This window comes from Camelina sativa, chromosome 8 (genome assembly GCF_030686135.1).
Source record: "Camelina sativa cultivar CO46 ecotype springtype chromosome 8, ASM3068613v1".
Lineage (NCBI taxonomy): Eukaryota > Viridiplantae > Streptophyta > Magnoliopsida > Brassicales > Brassicaceae > Camelina > Camelina sativa.
In genome coordinates, this window is record NC_141887.1 from 10,019,590 (window position 1) to 10,046,926 (window position 27,337).

Below are 27,337 nucleotides of genomic sequence, written 5' to 3' on the forward strand. Positions count from 1 at the left end.
AAAAATTTATTAATTTATAGCAATTATTAATTTAAAGAGTATTAATTTATAGAGGTTATAGTGTATAAGATGTTTTTGTCAACGTAATTTTATTTTCTGAGTCAACTCCCATTTAATTTTAATATAATTACCAAATGAGCAAGTCATCGACCAGTATAATCCCATGTGGCGTGAACATTTCTAAATTGTATACACTTATCCCATGAGTTAGGCAACTTTTTGGCCTAATCACAAATTTAAAGGATGTTTTACTTTTTAAATGGAATATAAAATATGTTAAATAAAGGTTAAAACATTCAAGGGTTGACAAGTATAATTTATTGATTTACGTAAGATTCTCATGTTTGCAGAGTGATTCAAAAACTTTACAACACAAATAACAGTAAGATTTTAGATCCACATAAAAGTACAATATTGTTAATAGAACATTACACAATATACAATCAAATAAATTTGAATGAACATTACTTAATCTAGAATTCTATCCAATCAAACAATTTTTACCTTTTTGTTCGGAAAAAGAAAAATATTAATCATTTCATTTAGATTTCTTGTTAGAGTTGTTCTTCTCTCTAAACCAATCAACCCAATTACGTAAAACCCACAAAACACTAACCACAATAGCAACCCCAATCACAACAAGCCACGACAACCAAGCCCACCGTGGAACCGCTCCCTCGGCCGCACCACTGACGTAAAACGCCGCCATATCGTACAAAGCCACCGGACCAGCTAGTCCACGAACAAGAGTGTAAAACAAGTAAAAGGGCGGAGACAATAGCTCCCTCACTCTCCTCGCCATAACGACGTCGTGTTTCCTATACCCGGTGATCGTCCAAACGTTCTGACATGCGCTCGTCACCTCCGCGAGGACCAAGAGCAGGAGAAGCGCGTGAGCTCCATGACCGACGGCGAACCGGCACGTGACGAAGACGTAGAGCGTTGCCATGTGGTGGAGGATGAAGATGAAGTCGTTAGGGAGAAAGATTAGGTAGTGGAAGAGATCAACGGTGAAATAAGCCATGCTGAGGTCGAGCACGGTTGATTCCACGACGTTGTTGGGTGAAGCGAATGAGTGAACGACGGCGCGTGGGATTGTTAAAAGCGTGTGAGAAGCCATTACGACCGCGGGGGTGCCGTGGAAGAGTGACATTAAGCAGCTAGCTCCTAAATGTGATGATGATTTCCATGACCGGAAAATTATGAAATACCCGATGAGGTATACGGCGAGGAAGAGGAGGAGAAACGACGGAAGTGTCGCCGGAGAAGAAGAATGGTCAAACGACGAGGTTGCCATGGTTCTGTTTTTTTTTTAAACTGTTTGGGACGTTTAATGTGAAAGTGGCGGTTTTTAAATTGAGAGAATTAAATGATCTTGTGTGGTGGGGTGTATGGAATGTTTTTGTAGCCGTTGGATTAAGGATTAAGATTACGTTTGACGTGTATGCGTACAAATAGTAGTGTGCTCTGGAGGCTTCTATGGATATTCGTTTCGTACTATACAAGATGTGTAAAACACGGAGTTGTAGAGCAAATACTCTTTGATTTGTTGTATGATCCAATGTTACATTGTTTTTTTTTTTTTAATGTGTGAAGACTAAAACAACGAACAAACAGAAAAGGAGGGAAATGAAATATTGTAGTCAGTAAAGTCTAGTAATGTAAAGCCCAGGTAGATACGTTTGTTCAGACAGTTTCAAGTGCGGTAGTATAGCCCTCAGTGCGGAAGGAAGAATATGCTTCGGGAAATTGGATCCGAGACATGTTTTACATTATGTAAAAAAGGCTATACTACCGCATTTGAAACTGCCTAAACAACCATATCCACGTGGACTTTACTAGATGATTTTAACAGCTACTGATAATGATGACATTGAATGTTTGAGATCGTAACATAAATGCAAGAAACTACACATAAGTTCTAATGATCACACCAGATATGAAAGTTGATAGATAATATTGATGTAAAGAAACAAAACTCGTATGCTCTGTGAAATTTGAATCACATGTTGACGAGATGATTATAACCTCAACCTTCTGTGAATCTATGACTACAATTGGGGCAAGTGTAGTATGTTGTCTGTCCTTCATCCGCTGATCTCGTCTGCAAAAACCAGAAATATCCCATGAACACAATTCTTTGAAGTTGAATCAAAGAAGAAAAGAACTTGAAACCACAAAATTAAAAAGCTGGAGTATCATACATGTCTGGTTGTGTATACAAGCTCTGGGTGCTGGCATTTCTCGCACGCCTTTTTGATCTGCAAAGAGAAGAATCATCCATCAACATCACAAGCCATGGATTGAGAATAGAAAGCGTGAAAGATCTGTTATCTTATTGCAAACATTTGGTAGCTCTGCGTCTTCCTGCGCCTTTTCACCAAACAGAGATATTCCTAATTCTCTTCTGATATCCTCTAATAAGCAAAGAACATAAGTTGTATACTAATGTTCATGACACAATGTTCTTGCAAAAAAATAACAAAACAGTGTCTAATGTTCATGCCTGAAACTAATTACATAGCAGGAAATGATTTTTTTCACTTTGTGTGTGTGCGTGTTCATAGCCTAATAACAATGGACTAACACAAATCAAGAGCATAGAGATCATCGCAACTCAGTGAAACAGAAACCAAATTTACACGACACAACTTATGAATAACATAAAAGATTAAAAATATATGATGCAGCAAAAAACATACCTCAGCAGAAACTGTGTAAGCTATGTTCTTGTCAATGATATCTGAAAAGCACAAATAACGAAATTAACCAACCAACCAACCAAGAAACAAGAAAACAAAAACTGTTTCGATTTTGAGGATATAAAGAGAGACATTCATGGATACCTTTAGCATTTCTCGTTGTTTTGCAAAGTGGACATTCTGCACACTTGGTTGTTTTCAAGATCAGCATCGTCCCACACAAACCACAGGACAAGAAACCACTTTCTCGAGATTTCTTCATTACAGAACCTTTTTAACAGAAAAGACACCAAAAAAAATATATATTTGCTAAAAAAAATTAAGTAAGCTTGATATCTCCATCAATGTCATCTAAGACTTGAACTATATGTTCTAAAACATCAAAATACAACTTAAGAACTCTAATAAGCTCATACACAGAATCTAAAAATCAAGACTTTAAATCTATTGAAGTTCAAAATTTGAACTAACCAAGCGACTCATATGTCTACTTAAACCATGATACAAAAGATATGCATCAACAAGCTCAAACAGAGATATTTCAATTGAATTGGAGAATACCTTTAGATTACAGAGAGTGTCTCTAGAGACAAGTAATCTAGGGTTTAATGGGAGTGGCAGAGTTTTTATAATGGGCTGGAAAGAAGGCTCATTTATTACTGAGCCTTTATAAATAAAAACTAAAGCCCACACAGAGAGAGGTTTAAGTTGTTAGGTAAGGTTGTAAGAGTATAAATCATTTTTTTTTTTTTTTTTTTCTTTTCCGACCCTTTCTCTCTTTTCTCTGTCGATGTTAACGGCGATGGATTCCTGAAATCTAACAAACGATCAGAGACCAAGACCACGAAGAAGAATGATGTCACCTCCCCCAAAAAAATTCACCAACGATTCAAACATCGTTCATAAGAACATCAATCGAGACAATCAAACGCAACCCAGCTCAGATTTTTCCCATAAAAAAAAAGAATCTGATTTTTATTTCTCTCAAATTCGGAATCTTTCGATGTGGGTGTTAATCTGTTTTAGTAGTTTTCGATCTGGGTTTCATTTTGTTTTTTTTTTTTCTTTTTTTGCTACATTGCATAAAAGCCGTTTCATTTGTTAGGTTTTGTTGTGTTCTTTCTTTGTTTGTATTCATGGATTCATCTTTGTGATGTGTTTGTGTAGATTGTTTAAAAGTTACTCTATGTGGAAGTAAATACTAAAGAGGAGGATATTGTGTTACTGTTACTGCGAGCCTTTTAGTTTCTTGTTTTATCGTCTTCAAAGTTTTGGCTTTTTTGAGTTTTGTTTTGGGCAGTGATGATTAATTGTAACAGCTTGATACGCCAGTTCTGCTTCAGAAAATTCTTGATTGAAAAAGCTGTATTCTTATCTGAGCCCTTTATTAGTGTTTCTTTTACCAAGTGTTTGTTTTCGAGACCTATAGAAAGTTGATTTATTTGGCCGTTACAAGTTCTTGTAAATGAGAAAGGTTGGCAATGATAAATTATGATGATTTAAGGGAAATTAAGATTGGTACAAGTTGTTGGGGAAGAATGGGAATTGTGCTATGTTTCAAATTTCTTGATCCCCTCTTGTAGAATCACAGCAAAGGCAGAAATATTAGAAGATTCAAAATCTTTAGCGGATCAGAAGGTATGAGATGTTTGACTGTATCATCTATTTAATTATCTTTCCTGCAAATGTTGGGGAATGAATAACAACAATTCTTGTTCAAGTTCAGTGAAGAACCATCTTAGGTATGTGGACACTGCCACCGTTTGCGTATTTTAATTTAGGTAAGGTTGTTTCTTTTGCTTGTGTTTCAGGTTGAGAATGATGCAGTCGTGGCTCTGGCTTTGAGGAAAGGTACTTCCTCTTCACCCCTTTTATCTTATTCTGATAATGTCAACTCCTTTTTGGTTTATAGAAATGTGGTAATTAATGGATGATGCATCTTACTTAACTAGTTATATCAAACTTTCATTATTTTTATATGTTTCTTTGGTTTCTGAAAACCTTCAAACTCCATTGCTTTTTGTCCATCCTATTGAAAGGTTGAACTCTTTAAAATATTTGTGGACGTATCTAGCTGAACCTGATTCATGTTTATATCCGATCAATCTTATCACTCAGCCTCCCATGTTGAGGATGTTGTATTGCATTCTAGATATAGAAAGCTATGAACGGCTTGATGAATGCACCTCATTCTTTCTTCATTGGAGTCACTGAAGCAGAAGGGTTTGATCAATCCTTCAGGGAGGGAAAGGAAACTTCCTCTCAAGGTTAGTAGTTTTCCTAACTGTATATTGCTTCTTACTCGATCATCTTTTTCTCTATATCAACGCTTTTGACTGGTCTTGGATTTTTTAGATTTTGGGTACCGGAGAACTAAGCATGAAGCTCAACTTCAAAGCTCGTGCCTTCTCGACACAAGCAAAAGAGAAACTTGAAGCTTCAGGATGTACACTCACTGTGTTGCCCGGAAGGAAGAAATGGGTTAAGCCTTCGGTTGCAAAGAACCAAGCACGAGCAGATGAATACTTTGCCAAGAAGAGAGCTGCAGCAGCAGCAGAAGCAACAACTTCAGAGCCTGCAGCTTCTGCTTAATATTACTTTGATACGATTCATCATCGTACTACTTAAAGAAGAAGAAACAAACTGATGACGTGGAGTAGAGCAAAGAGTGGAGGAAAAGACTCGAAAAGAAAGAGAGGCTTTGCCGTTGCAGAATGAGTTTAAAAGAGCCTTGGAAGCTCATCTTCTTCATTATGTTGAATATTGTGAATGTTGGGCAAGCGATGTGCTTGTGTTTTGAGAGGTGAGCTAGTGATGTGCTAGACTCTCTCTTATGGTGTGTTGGGAGCTGAGCTAGTGATGTGCTAGTCTCTCTCTCTGTTCTTATCAGTTAGTTGTAATCGGTTAGTTGTGCAATTGGAGTTAGCAGTATCTCAAAACTTATCATACTTCATTTTCAAGCTCCTTGTTAACGTTGTAAAGCTGCAGAAGAGATCAATTGTGTTTATGAGAAGGCGTTTTTTAATTACAATGCGTTTAGTCTTTTTGTATGGTGAAGTTATTTTAATATTATGTTGATTAAGAGTTTATTATCAGAGAGATTTGTGAACGGTATAACTAAATTATTTTGTTCCTCAATAGTCGAAACTTTTTTTTTCAATCTCTAAATAAATTTTACAGAATAGGGTTTTCCATAAGTGGGGTTATTACTACAAACGTTCCCCCAATTTTTTCTTCTCCATAAATTCTTAAAACACAAATTGGTAGCTCTTCTTCATCATCATCGTCAATGAAAGCTCTTCTTCTAGTACGACGTCTTCGGGATCCAGACTCTTGTTCATCAGAAGATTGATTATTTTCCTCGTCTCTAGATGATGTTCCAGTATTACCTTCATAGCTCTCACCCCAAAGCCTTGAAGGTCTTGAAGATCTTCTTCTCCCACCAATCTGTGACCTAGCTCTAGATGTACCTGACCAGGCACCAGCTACTCCTTGGGCCACTTGACTCTGGTCTAAACACACGCGGATGAGCAAGAACACTGTAAGCAAGCCACCATCATCAAACAGATTCAATTCGTCACTACTTCTTTCTTCTCCTCCAAAAAGAAGATTGGAGTGTGCTAATTAAATCCCCTAAATCTCTCTGCCTTTCTAGCCTCCTCCAGCTTCTCTGTCTCTTTGGATCTGCTTCTGATGGCCTTACTCCTGGATGCTGAACCCTTGCGTGCTTTCTCAGATCGGAGTAGGTTCCGCTGAAATCACAAGTCTCACAAGAACAGCTTCTATGTTTTGAGTTCATAAAGCACCGAGCAGGTTCCACGACTACCCATTCTTTCATATGTCCACGGCATAACGGACAAGTAAGCTTAGGTGGTTTGTTTTTTTCTTGGTCGTCCTCTGTTGCTACAATACCACCTTCATCTACTAATTCTTCTCCCCTGCTCTCACCTTCTCCAAAAGTCGCAACTGTAAACTCAGATGCAGCAGTTGAGTCTAATGCTACATTATCTTCTGTCTCAGTAGTAGTAGGTACATAACTTTCCTCTTGGTCATGAAGTAAAGACAAAGACGGTGGCTTCTCTTTAGAAGCTTTGCGGAACTGATCAAAACAGTTAGAATGGCGATGGCTAGTGTCGCACATGTAAGGACGACAGCCGTTTTCATAGGAAGAACAAATGAGAAGAATCCCATTGTGAGGATGTTCCATACAGACAGGACAACGAGCCTCTTCCCATTCCTTAACTTGTTTCTCACTAGGCTTCTTCAAACCAAGGCGGCGATGATCGTCTATACCTATCCGACCGGTCTTTCTTCTCTTTCGGCATGTAATGTTGTTGTATAACTTGAAGAAACAGTCTTTTTTATAAACCCTGCAATAAACTAACTTCCCCATAAGTAACATCAAACTTTAAAAATTCGTACTTTAACAACAATCCAGAGAAGAAGGAACAAAGTTCGATGAGGGTAACAGATCTATACAATACAAACTGCAATCGCACAAAAAAAAAAAAAAAAACAGAGTTCAATTACAATAGCCTAAGAACAAGGTGAATCGGATTAGAGAACAGAGAAGCACGATAAAAGTCTAGTCAAGAGATCCTATTGTCATCTAATACTTTCGATTTTAACAAACAAAACCCACACAGATCATCAGTACAAGCGAGAAGAGAAGTTAATCAACAGCAAATGTTGCAGAAAAAATTTGAGAATTAAAATTAGAGGTATTATCGTCATTTACAATTTCTGGATGAGATTACTATAGCCAAACTCTCAAAAATATCTCATCCAGAAATTCAAAATTTTTTAGATGAGTTTTTAAAATGGATCCAGATATCGCATCTGGTTTATTTCTTAAGTATCACTAAACAAACAATAATCTATATGTGCATCTAGATACTGCATCCAACACACCAAACGAACAACACCTAATAGTATTTGTCGTATATCTCAACTCAACGTATACTTTCATGTATTTATAACCCCATCCCCATGAATATATCTTCAATATACTGTCGTACGATTCTAATACAATGGGGTAAAAAAGAATGAATAAGTAATATTGATGGTTGTGACCAAGACTCGAATCCAAATAATGTTGTGTTTTGTCACTTGCAAACACACAATTTTGCATGTTGTTGCCAAACAAAATAAAAAATAAAGAAGAAGATATCGATGCATGTTGGGTAAGAAGATTGAAGATTCACCATTTCCAAACCCATTTGCTTCTGAGGACGTCAACAAATTTCTTGCGACCATCGTCATCCTTTACGATCCTTCTTAGATAGAATCCATCTTTCTTAGCAACCCAAAAACACTCATTCCCTCCTACACCGCACTCTTTCCGAAACCCATCCTTGACAGAGAACACTGTCATCACGTCATCGTTCGTGGTTCCAAACCCACTACGAAACTGGCACCTGAACTCAGTTTTCTGGAACGGCCACATGTTCATTGTCGTGAACTTCCATATCCGTGATTCCTTCGGCTTTAGCATATCCCATCCCAGGTCGTCCTCGTTTGACCAGCACCGTACAGCCAGCTTCGCTTTCCGGACCCTAGGGACCCCCGTGATCTCATTCTTTAGCTCGAGACGCCCCGCAATGGTTGGTTTAGGTAACAACGCCACCGCGACCACGAAGAAGCACCAGAACAGGTCTCTCCCCATTTGGATCAAACGATCGCTATGTTTTCTTAATACGTAATTTCGTCAAGTCTTGGGGCTTACGAAATAAATTGGGACAGGTAAAGATGGAATCGATATATAATGTGCATTAAATGGCAATTAGACCGTTACTGGTACGGCTTCCAAATTTAGAATTACTAGAAGCTATTTTCATCTATATTTGGAGAGAAAACAGAGAATAAATCCCAAAAGTTGAAAAATAAAAATGTGCTGTTTCAGAAACTTTGACCGCAATTGACATCATCCTCTTTGAGATTGTTTATTACATATGTATATGATACGCTTAGAACGTTGTCGTACACGTTATTAGTTTTGTAACGCGGTTTTGCAACTTTTTTTGTTATGCACAACATTAACCAAGTCCTTCACGTTTTCATAATTAAGAAAATACGTTTTATTATTATTTATTTTTAGTGTTTAAGAAAATAAATGATATGTCAGTTATTATAAATAGAGAAATACCCTAAAATAGTACTAAAATAAGTTTTTTTTCCAAACTTAGCACATATTCCTTAATTTTCCAAAAATAGCACTATTTAACGCATTAAAATATTTAAAATTAATTTTTAGAAATTTGTTTTTAGGTTTGGGTTCTCAATTTCACATTTAGAATATAGTTTTGAGAGGTAGGGTTTAGTATTTTGAATTTAGGATTTAATTTTCATAGATTAATTGGTGCTATTTTTGGAATTTTAGAGATGTTATGCTAATTTTAGTAGTAACCCATACCGCTTTTCGTTTTAAACAATCACACAAATGATTCCTAAAAATGGAAATAAAAATTACTTTCGTTCTTTGTACTGTTTCTTTTTTACACTACGTTATTCCGTTTTTACGTACTCCAAAACAATTGTTCTCTCTGCTTAAAATCAGGTTTGATTGGTATTCTTGTATCTCTGTCATTCATTGTGTGCCGCTTTGACAATTACCGGTCACAAAAAGTGATGATATCAAAAATGTTACTTTTTTTGTTGGGGACAAAAGGGTGTTTTCATTAACTTTAATTTCGCAGCCATATTTAATCAAAAAAAAAAATTCGGAGCCATACAAAGAGTCTGAAACTAAAGAAGATTTAGCTAGACTATCAGCTCGACATGCACAATTTTTTACTCGAGGAACAAAGACGAAACTAGATTCTAAACAACTAGAAGAAATATAGAGGATATTCTCAGATTTTTCTCAAAAACATTACTAAAAGCGTTATCTCAAAAACATACCTTTGGTCAGCTAACAAAAGCAGCTAAGAGGTTTCTCAGGTTCCATCAATCTACTATTTCACTTTTTGTTATTCATTTGATTACCATTGTCAAGTGTACCCAGCTATTGATTTATTCACATTTCACAATACAATCAATTAACACCATACTATAGATACGTTCTTTCTCATTTTTTTACCATATATATAGTTACACAATTTATGTTTTTATTACCATGAATATAAACATACAGAGACGAAAATAACGACATCCTCGAGATCTTCATAACGCTCAACGTCGACAAGTTGTTAATTTAGCTCCAAGATTTCTTGAGGATATCATGTTGAACATACTCATTCCACCTCTCATTACCATACTTGTTACTATAATATATGGTCTTCCAATGTCTCAAGTAGAGTCCGTCCTTCTTAACAACCCAAGTGCATGTGCTCCTGTCCCCACACTGCTCTTTCATATTCCACGACGCTACTAGCTGCTTATCCACGCGCCCGTACCCTGTATGGAAGTGGCAGTAGAAGAAGGTGTGGAATAGCGACATGGCGAAGGACCAGTCCCTGATCTGATCTGGCCAGTTCTGTCGCCACCCAAAATCGTTGTCGCGGGACCAGCATTTGTACACAAGTCTCCTGTACCTTCCCTCGAGCTCGTTGCAGATCTCTAGTTTAAATCCATGGGAGTGAGTCACCATCATTATGGTGATGATAAGTACAAGAACAATGTTCCCGTTGCGGGTTTCGGGAATCTTTTTAGTTCCCATATGTGTAAAATTATTGTATTGTTCTTTCTTCTTTCTTTTCTGCTCACTCGATTTTGCTTCTTTGATTTTGGGACGGTGATAGCGGTTCGTACAGGAACCACTATTTTTAGACATGTAACGGCTTAAGGATTTAGTTATTCTCGCATCCACATTTTCATTACTATTTTTAGACATGTAACTGTCAAGAGGATGAACAAGTCATTCTCTAACATTATCCACAATTTTTGTAATTACTTTGTTGATATATCTTTGGTAATAACTCGAAACCAAAAGCTTTACATTAATCATCCGGTTTAACTTGTTGATATATCATGGTTTTCAGGTGTTTTTAGCCATGATATAAGTCTTATTTATAGAGTCTTTTTAGTATTTTTAGAATCTTTATAGGATTTAGCATGGATGAGAGCATAATGGAGCTAAATAGGAAGATTTAGAGCGTAATCAAGCATTGAGGCTGAGCTACGAAGTTGGGAGACCAGTTCAAGAGTAAGCATCGATCGATGCTTCATATGTGTCGATCGATACAATGTCCACAAGACAAATCGAAAGTTTTCCCACAAGTTTTGAAGATTTACAGAACTGCCCCAAAATTTTCCATATTTGCATCATTAGTCCTTGGACATGTTTTAGGAATATATATATAGGATTTTTATGGTCATTGTTTAGACCTCAGTTATTTTCTGCAACCTTTTTGAGAGAAGAAATATTGAGAGCTTTTGGAAGAGAGATCTGAACTCCTTCGAGAGAAGAATTCCTGAACTTCTTTCTTACTTCTTGATATCTATTGCTTATTATTCAGAAAAGATGTTTTGTTCTTCATTAAATATGTCTGAGTAATTTGCTTGTTAGGTTCAGAGTTTTTCACAGGGATTTTATGATTTATTAGATCTGTTTATTTAGGGTTCAATTATCTTCTGTGATCTTCATCATAGGTTGTTTTTCATATTAATTCTTGATTGATCACCTAGAATTAATACTTTAGGAAAATAAATTGATATGAGAATATAATTGATTTTCCAGATAAAACCTTTTGATGAACAAAATTACTTCTTGCAAAGAGATTTGATTTAGTAAATTTGTGAACAATCTAAACCTGTTTTCAAAACTGATTTTTAACCTAGAATTTTACAAAGAGATTTAGATTTTCTGGTTTTAAATTTAGATAATATTTGCAGTAAGAGTTGATTTATTTTACATAAGATTTAGAGTTCTAGATCTGATTTTTAAGTGCTTGAACCCTATTAAATTATTGATTTAATATTCTGTAATTTTCTGAGAAATTCCCTAGGCCTAGCTTTTTAATTCCATGAATTTACAACACTTTTTAATTCTATTTCTGCATTGTTTTAATTTAATATTTTGATTTAGCATAATTAAAAGATTAATAAGTCTATTGTGTGATTTAGAGTCTCTGTGGATTCGACCCCTAGAGTATTACAACTGCAAGGCTGTTAGTACCATTAGGGTATTACAATTTGAGCTTATCATATTTTGGCGCCGTTGCCGGGGACTCTTTTGATTCACCATTAGATTAAAGTCTTTAGTTTTGTCTAAATTTTTATTTTCTTATTTTACTCACACGCTTTTATTTCTTTTCTCTTGTATATTTCAGGTACATGCCTAAGTCTAGCACCCGGAAAAATCCTACTGGTCCAGTTGTGAAGCTTACAAACCAAGAGTTAGGACAACTAGAGCGTGAAAACACAAAAGCAGCCAAGTCAGTGAAGATGGTTAAAACACTCATATTGAGACATGATGAGGCTGGAGTTTTGAGGGATCAAGAGGGCAATGTGCGCAACGAGCAAGGCCATAAAATTCATGCTGAAGGATGAGTTATTCAGGAAGAACTCGTCGTGGTTGAGCTGGTGCAAATGGTGCGGATTTAGATGGTAACGACCAACAGAACCTTCAGGGCAGACGGGATAATAATGGAGAGCTTGTCAAGACTCTTGCGGACTTTAACAGACCAGACTTGTTCTATGAGAACCGCTCTGCAATTGTCTCTCCTCCATTCCCCAGGAATGATTTTGAGTTGAAGCATGCCTACTTTGCTCTTGTCGGCCAAAGACCATTCCAGAACCTTCCACATGAGAAACCTCTAGACCATATTGAGCACTTTGAGGATATAGTCACAAGCATAAAAGCTAGTGGAGTTACAGAAGACTATCTCTATTGCAAGCTCTTCCCCTACTATCTTGCTGGGGAAGCCTCTCATTGGCTAAGGCAACTCAAACTAGGATCTCTGAAGACCTGGAATGACATCAAGGTGGCATTTTTGAACTACTTCTATGATGATGCGATGTTTGATGAGCTGAGGATTAAGCTCTCCACCTTTAGACAAGGACCTGCTGAATCTTACAAAGCTGCTTGGGTGAGGTTCAAAGCATACCAGAGAGACTGTCCGCATCATGGGTTCTCAGAGGTGCAATTGATTAGTATCTTCTTCAGTGGTATTGATTGGAGGTATCAGATGGCTTTGGATGCTGCTAGCGATGAGAATTTCAAGACAAGGTACCCAGATGAAGCTGAACAGTTGATAGAAAGACTAGCCTCAAGCAACAACACTAAGAATGCGGAAAAGAGCACATGAAGGCAATGGTTCAAATCAGTTTGTTAAGTTGGATACATTGCACAATCTTCTTATGGGAAAGAAGTCTGTCCATTTTGCTGAAGATGTTGAGACTTTTGAGCCAAAGCCAGAGATTATAGAAGAAGATGTCAACTACGTGTATGGAGCTGGGTATCAAAGTCAGAGATTTGGTCAGAAGAATTCCTTCACAGGAAATCCAAACAGCAACTTCACTAGGAACTATGGTTCTTCTTCTTACCAACCCCTCCCTCCACCCAATTCAGAGAGAAAGATGGAATCAATGATTGGACAGATTTTGAAAGGTCAACAGAAGTTAACAGTGGACTTCAATGGAAAGATTGATTCTGTATACACTGAGCTGACTGGAAAGTTTTATGCATTAAACACTCATGTCAAGAAGCTGGAGAATCAAGTGAATCAGACTGCTGGGTCTGTTAAAAGACAAGAGGAACTTCTTTCTAGAATAACAGAGTCGAACCCCAAGCATGCTTGTAATGCCATTTTGCTGAAGAACAAAGACGATGATACGGTAGTGGAACCAACATCGACTGATGCACAGGTGCATCGATCGATGCAACCACCATTTAGCGTCAATCGATGCACCACCATTGTCGATCGACACCCTCCACGCACCACTCTCATTTCTCTTCGAGTTCAACCATCTGCTTCAGAGCAAGCTTATAAGCCTAAGATTCCTTTTCCTAAGCCTAGGAGGTCTAAGCAGGAGCTTGAGGAAGCTAGATGCAAGGCTATGATGGAAAAGGTAATGATTGAGATGCCTTTGATTGATGCAGTGAAGTTTTCTCCTGGGAATAAGCGGTATGTGAAGAGGATGGTCACCAATGGTTTGAGTCCTGAGGAAGGAGCTTTGCTAACCAAGGATGTCAGCTCAATTCTGTTGAATCAGCCTCCACAGAGAAAGAAAGAGAGGAAAGAGAAAGAGGTTATATCTGAGAAAGTAAGTGCAGTGATTCAGAGTAGATTTGCAGAGAAGTTACCAGATCCTGGAAGTTTTGTGTTAGATTGCTCTATCTCCACAGGAAGGTTTCCTCATTCTCTTTGTGATCTTGGTTCTAGTATTAACTTGATGCTCCATTCTGTTGCTGTGAGACTTGGGATGACAGATTTCAAGCCAACGAAGATCTCTCTTATCTTAGCTGATCGATCCAGAAGGATTTCTGAAGGTGTCTTAGAGGATATTCCAATCAAGATTGGAGATTGCATGATTCCCACTGACTTTGTGGTGATGAAATATGACAAAGAGCCTAGTGATCCTGTCATCTTAGGACGCTCTTTCTTGGCTACAGCTGGTGCCATTATTGATGTTAAGAAAGGACACATAGCCTTGAATGTAGAAGATTTGGTTATGAACTTTGAGATGGACAAGCTGTGAAGGGTTCCCACTATTGATGGTCAGATATTTTATGTGGAGGTTGTTTCTGATGACAATCCGATCATAGAACTTCATGGAGACATTACTGCTGGGTATCTCAAAGAGTTGGAGACTGTTGAGGAAGTGAGTAAGCAAGCTGTTAAGCTTGAGGATTGGAGTGGAGATCATATAATCAGTACTAGAGACCATGATGAGGTTCTGATCCATGACAAGTCGCTGATAGATGATGTTTTGTAATGGAAACACTGATTGCTGAAGAAAGTTGCAGAAACATTGAAGAAACACAAGTTGCAGGCTCAGCATCGATCGATGCAGCTGTTGCATCGATCGACACACCTTCCAGAATTGGCTCGGACTTGTCCACAACCGAAGATTCTCGAGTTGATTCCTTAGCTGCAAGTCCTAGACCAGTTGTAAAGCTGAAATCTCACAATTCTACAGTCAAAAACCCACAGGTAAGGCCAAGGTATTCATCTCCTTCTCCTAAACTTTCTCCTATCATCAATAAGAATTTCAAAGGTACAAAAACTGTTTTGCAGTTAACCAAGCCACGAGATTATCGTAGAGCGCTTGTTTCTTCTGTTGATGATTTTGCAGGACTTAAAAGAAGGCCACCCATACCTAAATCCCGCCCTGGTCCTGTTCATCATATCCTTGGCAGATCTCATGTACCTACTGCCTACACACCCCCTTGGATGAAGAGGACATTCTCTCGGAAGCATTCATTGCCATGTTCCAAACCACCGGATGCCTAAGATCCGACACAGTCAAGCTAATGACTGAAAACAAGCGCTTCGGGGGAGGCAACCCACTCATAGGTTTTTCTTTTCCACTTAAACTGAGTCATTTTTATTCTTGCTTTGAGTCAATTTGAATTTGTATTGAATTATAAACTTCTATCTATTGTGTTGCGTTTAATCTTGTGTTTGAGTGATTCTTAGCAGTGCTAACATTCAAGGAACAAGAAATACACAAATTAATCGCAGCTAACTCAGGAGTAATGTTCCAACTCTCTGCATCTGCAGAGTGCATCGACCGACACACCATCAGCATCGGTCGACACAGAACATCCGTTTTGGTAACACGATTTTGTTCACAATTTCAATACTTATTGTTTTTGTTTATTTTTCTTTGCCAATCTCTTACTTGATAACATTGTGGACAGTATTGTTTAAGTCTGGGGGAGGCAGTTATTAACTACGTTTTTGTTTTTGAAAAAAAAAATGGTTTTATTGAGTCAAAATTTTGTTGGGAACTATGATTTTTCTTTTTAGTATACTGCCTTGGTTGATTAATGCTGCAGATTGAATCCACAATCTGACTAATGAAAAATCCAATGGCTGACCAGTAAACTAAAGACATCCAAATTTCCAACAGAATCCATAAAAGCCTGAGGTAAATTTCTGCACTTTTCTTTTTTCTTCATCAAAGATATTGATGTTCATAGAGCTTGACTCCTTGTTCATACGTGACAAGTAAGATTTCAAAAGAAAATGGTACTCCTCTTCCTTATTCAAGTTAAAAAAATCCTGAGAGCTTTGTTAAAAAAAAAAAAAGAGAATTAAAGATGAGATGATTTTGATCAGTTTAGAGGGGTAGGTAAATTACCTATGACCTCATTATTTTACTCTTGAGTCAAATGATCACACAAAGCTTGGAAGCGATGGGTAGGTAAATTACCGATGACCCCATTATTCGCCTACAACTTTGAGAAAAAAAAAAAAGAGGATAGTAAAAAAACAACAAAGCAAAGCTCAAAGGAAGATAAAATAGAATAAGTCTGGGGGAGAGAAAGAGTACCACATGTGGTAAAAGTTATATCTTGCTTGTTATGGTATAGTACGGGAATGAGTCTAGAAGGTTCTTGACATTGATCAAATTGATGAGACCCACCGAAGAAGGCTTAATGGAGGAAGTAGTGGAATTTGGTTTGAATTTGGGATGCTATGAAAGTCAACGGAGAAGTACATGGTGGTTCGATTGGATTTATCTGCTAAGCATATGGATTATGGTTTGGATGATCATGGCATTACTTTAAAAAGAAAATGAGTTCCTGCGTTTTCAACAGGTCTAAGTTCATGTTTTGCTTAAGGGCAAACAAAGGCTAAGTGTGTTTAGCCATGATATAAGTCTTATTTATAGAGTCTTTTTGGTATTTTTTGGAGTCTTTATATGATTTAGCATAGATGAGAGCATAATGGAGCTAAATAGGAAGATTTGGAGCATAATCAAGCATTGAGGCTGAGCTACGTAGTTGGGAGACCAGTTCAAGAGTAAGCATCGATTGATGCTTCATATGTGTCGATCGATGCAGTGTCCACAAGACAAATCAGAAGTTTTCCCACAAGTTTTGAAGATTTACAGAACTGCCCCAAAGTTTTTGCATATTTGCATTATTAGTCCTTAGACATGTTTTAGGAATATATATATATATATAGGATTTTTATGGTCATTGTTTAGACCTAAGTTATTTTCTGCAACCTTTTTTAGAGAAGAAATATTGAGAGCTTTTGGGAGAGAGATATGAACTCCTTCGAGAGAATAATTCCTAAACTCCTTCGAGAGAATAATTCCTGAACTCCTTCGAGAGAATAATTCCTGAACTCATTTCTTACTTCATGATATCTATTGCTTATTATTCAGAAAAGATGTTTTGTTCTTCATTCAATATGTCTGAGTAGTTTGCTTTTTAGGTTCAGGGTTTTTCATAGGAATTTTATGATTTATTAGATCTATTTATTTAGGGTTCAATTATCTTTTATGATCTTCATTATAGGTTGTTCTTCATATTAATTCTTGATTGATCACCTAGATTTAATACTTTAGGAAAATAAATTGATATGAGAATATAATTGATTTTCCAGATAAAACCTTTTGATGAGCAAAATTACTTCTTGAAAAGAGATTTGATTTAGTAATTTTGTGAACAATTTAAACCTGTTTTCAAAGCTGATTATTAGCCTAGAATTTTACAAAGAGATTTGGATTTTTTTTGGTTTTAAATTTAGATAATATTTGCAGTGAGAACTGATTTATTTTACATAAGAGTTTAGAGTTATATATCTGATTTTTAATTGCTTGAACCTTATTAAATTATAGATTTAATATTCTGTAATTTCCTGAGAAATTTCCTACGCCTAGCTTTTTAATTCCCTGAATTTACAACACTTTTTAATTCTGTTTCTGCATTGTTTTTAATTTAATATTTTGATTTAGCATAATTAAAAGATTAATAAGTCTATTGTGTGATCTAGAGTCTTTGTGGATTCGACCCCTAGAGTATTACAACTGCAAGGTTGTTAGTACCATTAGGATATTACAATTTGAGTTTATCACTTCTTGACCGCCTTTTCGAGCTAGTCAGGTTGCTCCTATCTTTTGTGCTTTTGTAGAAAGGTAATTACAACATGTATGGACATTAAAGATCAAATACTTGGATAATATTCAATTGAAGAACAATTTTCTTAATAAGAACTTAATAGTTAATACTACTGGTTAATCAAGCATATTAGTTAGAGGGAAGCCTCAATTAGTACAAGAAGATAAATTTAAAATGATAACACAAAGCAAAGCCAGCTTAACCAGTTGACTAACAAATACTAATATTCACTAGTACTTATAATACTAATATTTACTTGAAAACTACATTTGAATAAATCCTAAGTAATAAGTTAGTGGGGAGCCTATAAGAGAACTTACATAGTTACATGGACTATATATAGATAGAAACAACATTAAGTGTAATCAAAGATATCAACAATAACCTGAAAAATGGCGTCTCTAGGACTTTCCTTCACTCTAGTTTTTCTCTGGGCAATCTTACTGACAGTTTCTAAAGCCAACAACAGCAGAAAAATCCTGCAAACTCCCACTAACTACAAACCGCTATATTCTCCTCCTCCACCGCCTTATCAACCTCCGGTTACTCTTCCTCCTCCTCCTCCTCCTCGTCCATTTTATTCTCACCCGGTTGCTCTTTCTCCTCCACCCCCAGTACATTCTCCTCCTCCTCCAGTTTATTCTCACCCCGTTGCTCTTTCTCCTCCACCTCCTACTCCAATCTATCCACCCCCGGTTGCTCTTTCTCCTCCACCTCCTACTCCAATCTATCCACCCCCGATTGCTCTTTCTCCTCCACCTCCTACCCCAATCTATCCACCCCCGGTTGTTAATCTTCCTTCTCCTCAAGCTTACAGAGCCTTCTACTACAGGAAATCTCCTCCTCCACCTCCCTCCAGGAAGCCTTGGTGGTGGTTGTTGTAGACGGTAAGAAGTGGCTCAGGACAAGACAGTTTCAATGTCTATAACATTAAAGAGTGCATTACTGATGTCTTAACTTGGTTTTGATGTTTCTAATATCTTCTTGAGGTATTCCTATTTTGTAATGTGAGTGTAGATTTTTATCAATTCGTTCGTTTATTCTTTTTTCTTGTCATTTTGATATCATAAATGTTTTTTAACAAAACATCAAAGGTGCAGTATGGTTGATCGATTATGAATTGTTTATTATCTTATCAAAAAGAAAGAAAGAAAGAACTTGCTTATAGAAGAAATGTCCTTAACACAAAAGGGGACGAGACAAATAGTTCACTACATTATGAAAATGACAATACCATCAGTAGATAAAAAAAAAAAAAAAGAAAAGAATTGTACATAGCACATAAAGAAAGCTCAACTACTTCTATTTTCTTTAAGTTTTCTTCTCCTTCTTTCGTTTTTCTTTTTAAAAGAAAGCTATGCTATTTCTGGTAAGCGGCATTACAGAAATGATCTGTCCTAATCGTCGTCTTTCTCGTGCTCAACATCTTTTTCATTTTCTGACCTGGGGGTGTTGCCTAGTGATCTGGTGATGTTGCGTTCCCGTAAAGCTTTTATCTGCGTCGGGGACCACGCCTTCCATGGCTCGACAAGCTTGTCAACCGGCCTCACCAACTCGAGAAATCTTAACAAAATATTGTGCGGGTAATAGGTCTCAAAGCCAACAAAGTATACACCATCCGGCCTAATGACGTATGAACACGTATGACCTCCGCACAACATCGATGTCATCGACAACGTCTTGATCTCAATTTCCGCTGTCCCTTGGCTCGACCGGAATTCGCAACGGTGGATCACCACGCCAGTTCCAAATGGTGGGACTTCAAAATCCCATGCAAATTCCGCGTGGGGAGTCGATATGTGCCACCGGAGGGATTTGCCAGACGACTTGCACCGGTAGAGAACCGATGAACGTTCCAAGCCATACATTTCGTTCTTCATCAGTAACGTGAAACCCACGTCTCCTACAATCGAATTCCCCTGGAATATGATATTTTGCAATACAAGGCACCAAATTAGGGCTTTAATGGCAACACTATTTTCTCCTCTCATATTTTTTTCTCCTTTTTTTTTTTGGTTACAGAAAGATTTTCTTCTTGTTCTTCTTTTGTTCTAATAACTTTCTCCAACTCTAAACTAGGGCTTTATTAGCAACTCTAAGTTTTTTCTCTTCTTCTTCTTCTTCTTCCTTTTTTTCTTTCTTGTATTGGTTTCTTTTGATGACACTTTAAATTCTTTTTGGTTTTATATATTATACAAAAGAAAACGAAAAAAGTTATCAAAGGAAATTAGTTTTGTAGCTACTAACGAGATAACCAATTTCAAAAATCAGTGTATATAATAATAAGGTACCTAAGTTATCTCCAACAATGTAGTAATTAGTGATACCAATTGATTTGTTACAGCAAACAATTTTTAAAAAACAACAACATTATTGTTGTAACTTCTAACAGTATTTCCCCATGATGTGTACATTTAGCTTGTGTTTGGTACTCAGTACTAGTTTTCCGTTATACCATCCAACGTTAAGTATTGAAATAGTTATTAGGAGATATATAATCCAAAAACCTTAGTAAACATTGAAAATGACATTACCTAATAAAAATATAGGTTGATTTAAAAACTTGTATCCAAAAGTTTACGTTTGGCGCCGTTAAATATGTATTAGGAAAAATGGTTTGAGAATTGAGGTCATTTTTATTCACTTTATTACACGAAATTTTTATCATTCTTTATCCAAACTATATATGAACGATATAGCTAGATATCTTAAATCTTTCACATAATTTAAATTAAAAACGTTTGTAGGTTGTGTTTACGTTGACATGTTGAAATAATGTAGTCTCTTTCAGACAAAAGCAATATTATTATTATTTTTTTTTGTTGGCCAATTTATCCGCTAGATAATTTAAAAAGTTCACAAGAGTTTATGTAACATAGATCCAGAAAATCCAAGCGACAGTAAAAGTAGAATCCTTTGTCAAGTGGGTGCACCAAATCAACTTAACCCATTGTGAACTTTTTTTTTTTCATTTTTCTCGCTCCCGTAGACTCTATAAACCTAATATTAGTTTCCACTTTAGTACAATATAATAATAATTCGTCATAATTGCTAACGAATTCACGAAAAGCTCTGTCTGTTTCCCGCTTAGTGTGTATAAATACCACTCTTTCCCTCTTTCTCTAAACTCACATCACAAAATCTCCAACACAAAGCTTCCTCACAGTGAAGCAAACAATGGAGTCTCTTCGGCGACTCTCCTTTGTATCATGCATCGCCCTTCTAGCCTACTTCGCATTCCTCGCTTCCGCTGAACATCACGTCCGTCAATTCGTGGTAAGCTAAGCTACTCGTGTAGTCATGTTACATCAAAGCTTTATGGTATGTTTTCACGTGAAACGAATGTGATTCATGTAAGTGTGTAATCGACGATGACTTTAGATTGCGCCGAGGCCAGTGACGAGGCTGTGCAGAACTCACCAAAGTATCACTGTCAACGGTCAGTTCCCTGGTCCAACGCTCGAGGTCAGGAACGGTGACTCTGTCGCGATCACTGTTATCAACAGAGCCCGTTACAACATTAGTATCCACTGGTAATTTAATAGATTTGAACATCATATTTAACAAACATATTCTCACATATGTTTTGTCACGTTCTGCTCTGTTTTAATACTCTGTTTTTGGAACAGGCATGGACTTAGACAGATGCGGAATCCATGGGCTGATGGTCCTGAGTACATTACACAGTGTCCGATCCGTCCAGGACAAAGCTATACTTACAAATTCACAATCGAGGACCAAGAGGGTACACTTTGGTGGCACGCTCATAGCCGCTGGCTCAGAGCCACCGTCTATGGTGCTCTCATTATTTACCCTCGTCTTGGTTCTCCTTATCCCTTCTCTATGCCTAAACGTGACATCCCAATTCTTCTTGGTAAGAATTCATAACGTCTAACCACTTCAAATTGCATTTTTTGTTCTTTTTATAGTCACGGCTAATGCTAAATACTTGTGATGAAAAATAGGGGAATGGTGGGATAGAAACCCAATGGACGTTTTGAGGCAAGCACAGTTCACGGGAGCAGCAGCTAATGTCTCTGACGCTTACACAATTAATGGTCAGCCAGGCGATCTTTACCGCTGTTCCCGGGCTGGGACCATGCGTTTTCCAATTTTCCCTGGCGAGACGGTTCAGCTTCGAGTCATCAACGCTGGTATGAACCAAGAGCTCTTCTTCTCAGTCGCTAACCACCAGCTCACAGTCGTTGAAGCTGATTCCGCCTACACAAAACCATTCACCACAAATGTCATCATGCTCGGTCCTGGTCAAACCACAAACGTCCTCATCACTGCAAACCAACGACCTGGCCGTTACTACATGGCAGCTCGAGCCTACAACAGCGCAAACGCTCCTTTCGACAACACAACCACGACTGCCATCTTACAGTACGTCAACGCTCCAACAAGACGTGGCCGTGGTCGTGGTCGTGGTCAGATGGCTCCGGTTTTCCCTGTTCTTCCCGGGTTCAACGACACCGCAACTGCAACTGCTTTCACCAACCGTCTCCGGTACTGGAAACGAGCTCCAGTACCACAACAAATCGACGAGAACCTCTTTTTCACCGTCGGGTTGGGACTAATCAACTGCGCCAACCCAAACAGTCCGCGTTGCCAGGGTCCTAACGGGACCCGATTCGCTGCCAGCATAAACAACATGTCTTTTGTGCTACCACGAAGGAACTCCGTCATGCAAGCTTACTACCAAGGCATGCCCGGAATCTTCACTACTGATTTCCCGCCTGTTCCACCGGTGCAATTCGATTACACCGGTAACGTTAGCCGCGCGCTATGGCAGCCAATAAAAGGAACCAAAGCATACAAGCTTAAGTACAGAGCTAATGTTCAGATTGTTTTACAAGACACTAGCATAGTCACGCCTGAAAATCATCCCATGCATCTACACGGATACCAATTCTACGTTGTTGGGTCAGGTTTTGGTAATTTTAACCCGAGAACAGATCCGGCTAGGTTTAACCTATTTGACCCACCAGAGAGGAACACCATTGGTACACCTCCAGGTGGTTGGGTAGCAATCCGGTTCGTCGCTGATAATCCAGGTTAGATGATCTTATTGACACAAAAGCATTTGACACTTTTTTAATCACAAGTTAAATGCTCTTATTATGGACTAAAAAAATGAAACAAAAAAAGAAACAAATTTTGACATATAAAATGGTATATGTAATGCAGGAGCATGGTTTATGATTGCGTCTTTTGCTAAAACATCGATCGGCCAAAATATTGGCATTTTTACCAATACACACTTAAAGGAATGAGTCTACTGCGAGCTTGAATATATCTTCTAAATGTCCTTGAGTATCCAAGTGTCCAGGAGTTGGATGATCTCGACATTTAGAAGCTATCTCCATATGCCGATAATGGATTGATGAATCTCCACAGTGTAAGCTGTATAGCCACAAGTCCAGTCCAACAACAAAGATGGGCCCTATGGATGCAAAGCTCATTGTTGTTACTTATGTCCAAATAACCTCAAAGCTCGTTGTTACTTATGTTTGACGATCTCAAAGCGCGTAACCCCCACGCGCATCCAAGTTTTCTCTCTCGAAGCAATTTCCTAAGACAACCCTAATCCGCCGCATCTTGCCTCTCTGGTGCCCGGTTACGACCGGCACTGTGAGAGGGCTCTAGGATACTTGGTCCGAATCCACCCTTGCACTTGAAGACGCCAGTGAATTGATTTGGCTCTGTTTCTCGTGGCGAGTGTCGAAGGTCCGCCGTGCACGACGGCCGTTTTCGGTTGCTAAAATCTCATGTCTTTGCCTCCACTGCTTGTAGACGGCGGTGGATCAAGGTCTAGGCTCCGATTTCCGGTCCTTGCATCTCGTATCTCAATCGGCAGAGCAAACTGTGTTTGTAGATCTGTTTTCAGGTCGCCTTCTTCATGGTGTTTCCAGTGGTCGAGTGTGCTACTCTTGGCTATGTCGTGGTGTAGCGTATACTCTTTGCTCGGAATCATTTTTTCCAAGATCTATCTTGGTCTAACCGCCGCGTTTCGGCTCGTGTCTGCCGGGGGTAAGGGTTTCTATGTGTCGGTTTGTTTGCTTTGAGGACAGCTTACTGCCACACGCTTGAAGCTTCTGTCCACTCCATTCGTGTCAATTTCGTGTGTTGGAGTTTGATTCAGGAGACTTTCTTTGGATGATTTGATGCCTTGGTTGGTGTTGTTCATCGACTCTTTTGAGCCTCTGATGCCTCAGCCTCTCATTTCTGGTCTTCCTTCCCATAGGTTTTCAGAGCATGGCTACTATTTGGTTGTGTTTTACCTCATCTTTTTCGTGAGTCTTGACTTAGGAGAATGATGTCTCTTTTGGCATCTTCTGCTTGAGGACAGTAGTAGGATTATTAGGAGCTTGCTTTCTCCTTGCTGGTTAAGCTTCCTCTTCAATTAGTTGGTCTTTTGCTCCTTTGTGTAGCTGCCGTGGTGTTTGATAAGTAGAGGATCGGTGATAGCTTTCTTTTCTCTCCTTTTGAGAACTCCGTAGGTATACCAATTTATTTGGTTTGGTTCAAGGCATGTTTATGTTGTGGCTTCCTATTTTTTTTTGTCAATATTTGAAGATTGCTTTGCTTTGCTCGCCTTTTCCTTGTGTCTTGTTTGTGCTCTAGAGAAGCTAGCTAGTAGGGCTATTGGCTTTTGGTGTAGTATTGAATGGTTTTATTTTGCTTTGAGCTGCTGACTTCGAGGGTGAACTTGGTTAGAGGTGTAACATCCGTGTTCCGAGATTAGAGTTTGAGATGTGTTGAGTAAACCAATGGAGTGAATTTTAATTGATTTTGGTTTAATTAAATCTTGATTTAATCTAATTAAATTAAAAATCCCTAATTTTTCTCATGTCATGCCTCCTCTCTTCTTTTGTGCTTTTGTCGACATTGACATTGAGAGAGAGGGAGAGAAAGTGTGGGAACCCTTGGTTAAGGGAGGAAGAGAAGGAGATCAAGCTTTTTCCTTAGAGCAAAGAGAGAAACAAAACTGTTAGAGTTTGGGAGAAAGAGGATCCTATTGGTCAAATCGTTTTTAAAGGTATTGATATTCAGTAGGGTTATAGCTAAGAGATTTTCGTACACTCTCTTTTTTACAGAAGTGAATTTGAGTTAATATTCTAGGAGATATTGGCTGTTTCGTGGGGCGTTTCGTTTTAGTCGCGGATTGAGACCAGCGGGTGTTTCAGGATCGATTGTGGTTTCATCTGAGATCTGATCGTGGTGAAATTTTGTGGGAAGATTTGGGACGTATAGCCCTTGCTTTGCACTAGAGGGATTAGAAAGTTAACGGTTCGTTTTGATTTCGAGGTTTCACTTGTGAGGTTATTCTTTTCTGATTTTTCTGGTAGTTTGTTTTCAATGTTTGTTTATTGTTGTGATCGGTTGTAGGAGTGAGTTTGGTTGTTGTTATTTTTGTGAATCACTTGTTAAGGTGAGTGCGTGACCATGAGCTTATCTAAGAGATTGGGTTGTATAACTTATTTTGTGTGATGATGTGTAGGTGTGGTGAAAGTGTTATTGGTTGTTCTGTTTAATAGTTGGTTTGTTATATTCAATCTGTAGTTGTACTCTTGATTTGCTTGTGTGTAGAGCTCTTAGATGGGAGGATTGCCTCACTGGGTATTTCTGGTAATATTCACGTATCTCATTGTGTTTGTGGTGCAGGTAGAGGCAAAATGTGACCATGGGTGTAGAGAATATACGATATCTTTGTAATTATGTTAATTACTTCTCCATCACGTTTGTAATATTTAGTGTATATTCTCTAGATTAGCTTCATACCTTCTGTATAAATAGAGCTGTACTCATGTCTATAATCAATAAGAAGAAATATCTTTCTCTACATGGTTACAAGAGCTTATCTTTCCTAAAAACACAAGCAATTTTTTTTTTTCTCTTTTTCCCGTCATGTCTACTACATTTTCCTCCTCCTCCGCTGCGATCACCGATGCTGTTACCACTGGTTCTTCCTTTTCAACTCTGGTCAGCATCAACATCACCATCACCAAGCTCTCCTCCACCAACTACCTCACGTGGAACCGCCAGATCCACTCCCTTCTTCGAGGTTATGCCTTGCTCGCTTTCATCAACCCCTCTCACGAACGTCTTGCTGAGACTGTCACCGTTGATGGTAAAATTTCGCCCAACCCAGCATATTCTCTCTGGCTCCGTTAAGACAATCTCCTCTACAGCGCCATCATTGGCTCTATTGAAGTTGCCCATCAGCCACTCATCGCCGCTGCAACCACCTCCCTTGAAGCTTGGACCACTCTTGCCTCCACCTATGCCAAACCGTCTCGTGGTCATATCCGACAGTTGAAAGATCAACTGAAATTTTTAGTCAAAGGCACCAAAACCATTGATGAATATATGGAATTTATCAAAACCAAATCTGATGCTGTTGCTCTCCTTGGCAATCCCTACCACCCTGAAGATCTCACCGACATTGTCCTTGTTGGTCTGCCTGACGACTGCAAACCCGTCATTGATGCTGTTCACGGTCGTGATGTTCCCATCTCCTTTGCTGAACTTCATGAGAAACTCATCAATCGTGAATCCCATCTCCTTAATCAGCCTTTGTTATCGTCTCCGTTTCCGGTCACAGCTAACGCTGCACAGAGTTGTCCCCAACACTGGAATCACTCCACTCCCAGCTCGGTGACTTCTAAACCACGTTACTCTGGTCACACCAACCATCGAATCCACTCCTCCGGTCAACGCAAACCTTACCTTGGCAAGTGTCAGGCCTGCGGTGTTCAAGGTCATACCGCTCAGAAATGTCCTCAGTTTCGGATTGTCTCCTCTGGACAAAATCCTCTGCCGCGCGGTTTCTCTCTCTCGCAGCCTCAGACGTACCATGCCCTCACCGAACCTAACGAGTCACCATCTAGGCTTGTAAACACTAGAGCTTCCCACCATATCACCTCTGATCTTGCAAATCTCTCCCTTCACTCTCCCTATAACGGAAGTGAAGAAATGGTGATTGGCGATGGTAAAGGTCTCGCCATCACACATACGGGTTCTTCTCACTTACCCTCTTCTACATGTTCACTCACTTTACGCAACGTTTTACGTGTTCCTAATATTACCAAGAATCTCATATCAGTCAAGAGACTATGTACTGACAATGGTGTTTCTGTGGAATTCTTTCCCGATATATTTCAGGTGAAGGATCTCAACTCGGGGGCGCCGGTTCTAACAAGCCCGTCTAGAGGTGGTGGTTATGAGTGGCCGTGTCGTGTTCCAGCTCCTTTTGCTTTTTCTCTAAAAGTCTCTGCTCCTTTATCGCTTTGGCATTCTAGATTAGGACATCCGTCTCTTTCAGTATTAAAAACAGTTGTTCGCAATTCCACTTTTTCAGTTTCTAATAAAGAAGGTTTCATTCATTGTCCAGCTTGTTCACTAAATAAAAGTCACAACACCATTCTCCATCTCGTCTCTCTCCTCCTCCAAACCATTCGAACTTGTCTTCTCCGATGTGTGGACATCTCCCGTTCATTCAATCGATGGTTATAAGTATTATGTCATCTTTGTCGATCACTTCACTCATTATATTTGGCTATATCTTCTTCGAAAAAAATCAGACGTGAAAGACACATTTCTTCGTTGGAAA

General features: G+C 38.5%; 4 protein-coding genes, 1 long non-coding RNA gene, 2 other non-coding genes and 4 pseudogenes across 15 annotated transcripts in view; 4 read left to right on the forward strand and 7 right to left on the reverse strand.

The window, feature by feature from the left end:
* Positions 1 to 364: 364 nt before the first annotated feature.
* On the reverse strand, positions 365 to 1,413 carry LOC104706926 (TLC domain-containing protein At5g14285 pseudogene; annotated as a pseudogene). Its single transcript, XR_015563389.1, has one exon. The product of XR_015563389.1 is annotated as a TLC domain-containing protein At5g14285 pseudogene (transcript).
* Positions 1,414 to 1,868: 455 nt separating this feature from the next.
* On the reverse strand, positions 1,869 to 3,281 carry LOC104706927 (uncharacterized). Its single transcript, XR_015563390.1, has 4 exons — positions 2,847 to 3,281; positions 2,703 to 2,743; positions 2,205 to 2,261; positions 1,869 to 2,104 (listed from the first exon to the last, which is right to left on the reverse strand). It is a non-coding gene; the product is annotated as an uncharacterized LOC104706927 (long non-coding RNA).
* Positions 3,282 to 3,407: 126 nt separating this feature from the next.
* LOC104706929 (large ribosomal subunit protein uL15c-like) lies at positions 3,408 to 5,733 on the forward strand. Of its 6 annotated transcripts, none has more exons than XM_087463416.1 (4): positions 3,408 to 4,340; positions 4,514 to 4,553; positions 4,821 to 4,969; positions 5,058 to 5,733. In XM_087463416.1, exons 3-4 carry the CDS (start codon positions 4,883 to 4,885, stop codon positions 5,292 to 5,294), a joined length of 324 nt encoding a protein of 107 aa, XP_087319542.1. In that variant the 5' UTR covers positions 3,408 to 4,340; positions 4,514 to 4,553; positions 4,821 to 4,882; the 3' UTR covers positions 5,295 to 5,733. The 6 variants fall into 6 exon arrangements, with proteins under 6 accessions (XP_087319542.1, XP_087319543.1, XP_087319544.1 ...); XM_087463418.1 differs by having other exon boundaries at positions 3,416 to 4,340; positions 4,742 to 4,969; XM_087463420.1 differs by having other exon boundaries at positions 3,416 to 4,340; positions 4,855 to 4,969.
* LOC147939875 (small nucleolar RNA Z223) lies at positions 3,994 to 4,088 on the forward strand. Its single transcript, XR_015564939.1, has one exon. It is a non-coding gene; the product is annotated as a small nucleolar RNA Z223 (small nucleolar RNA).
* Positions 5,734 to 5,840: 107 nt separating the features above from the next.
* On the reverse strand, positions 5,841 to 7,050 carry LOC104706930 (uncharacterized; annotated as a pseudogene).
* Positions 7,051 to 7,738: 688 nt separating this feature from the next.
* Positions 7,739 to 8,465, reverse strand: LOC104709417 (S-protein homolog 13 pseudogene; annotated as a pseudogene). Its single transcript, XR_015564703.1, has one exon. The product of XR_015564703.1 is annotated as an S-protein homolog 13 pseudogene (transcript).
* A 1,217-nt stretch (positions 8,466 to 9,682) lies between these two features.
* LOC104706932 (S-protein homolog 12 pseudogene) lies at positions 9,683 to 10,457 on the reverse strand (annotated as a pseudogene). Its single transcript, XR_015563359.1, has one exon. The product of XR_015563359.1 is annotated as an S-protein homolog 12 pseudogene (transcript).
* A 2,210-nt stretch (positions 10,458 to 12,667) lies between these two features.
* Positions 12,668 to 12,774, reverse strand: LOC147939876 (small nucleolar RNA R71). The gene has a single exon (XR_015564897.1). It is a non-coding gene; the product is annotated as a small nucleolar RNA R71 (small nucleolar RNA).
* A 5,338-nt stretch (positions 12,775 to 18,112) lies between these two features.
* On the forward strand, positions 18,113 to 18,764 carry LOC104706933 (uncharacterized). The gene has a single exon (XM_010423175.2). It carries the CDS (start codon positions 18,114 to 18,116, stop codon positions 18,603 to 18,605), a length of 492 nt encoding a protein of 163 aa, XP_010421477.1. The 5' UTR covers position 18,113; the 3' UTR covers positions 18,606 to 18,764.
* Positions 18,765 to 19,118: 354 nt separating this feature from the next.
* LOC104709418 (uncharacterized) overlaps positions 19,119 to 27,337 on the reverse strand; it is a 40,162-nt gene continuing 31,943 nt past the window's right edge. Inside the window, exon 3 of the mRNA XM_087461067.1 lies at positions 19,119 to 19,624. Coding sequence (XP_087317193.1) covers positions 19,119 to 19,624 — 506 coding nt within the window. The remainder of the gene's footprint in view (positions 19,625 to 27,337) is intronic.
* On the forward strand, positions 20,839 to 25,567 carry LOC104709056 (laccase-3-like). Its single transcript, XM_087462136.1, has 4 exons — positions 20,839 to 20,997; positions 21,103 to 21,254; positions 21,351 to 21,595; positions 21,687 to 25,567. The coding sequence occupies exons 1-4, from the start codon at positions 20,899 to 20,901 to the stop codon at positions 22,781 to 22,783; spliced, it is 1,593 nt and encodes a 530-aa protein (XP_087318262.1). The 5' UTR covers positions 20,839 to 20,898; the 3' UTR covers positions 22,784 to 25,567.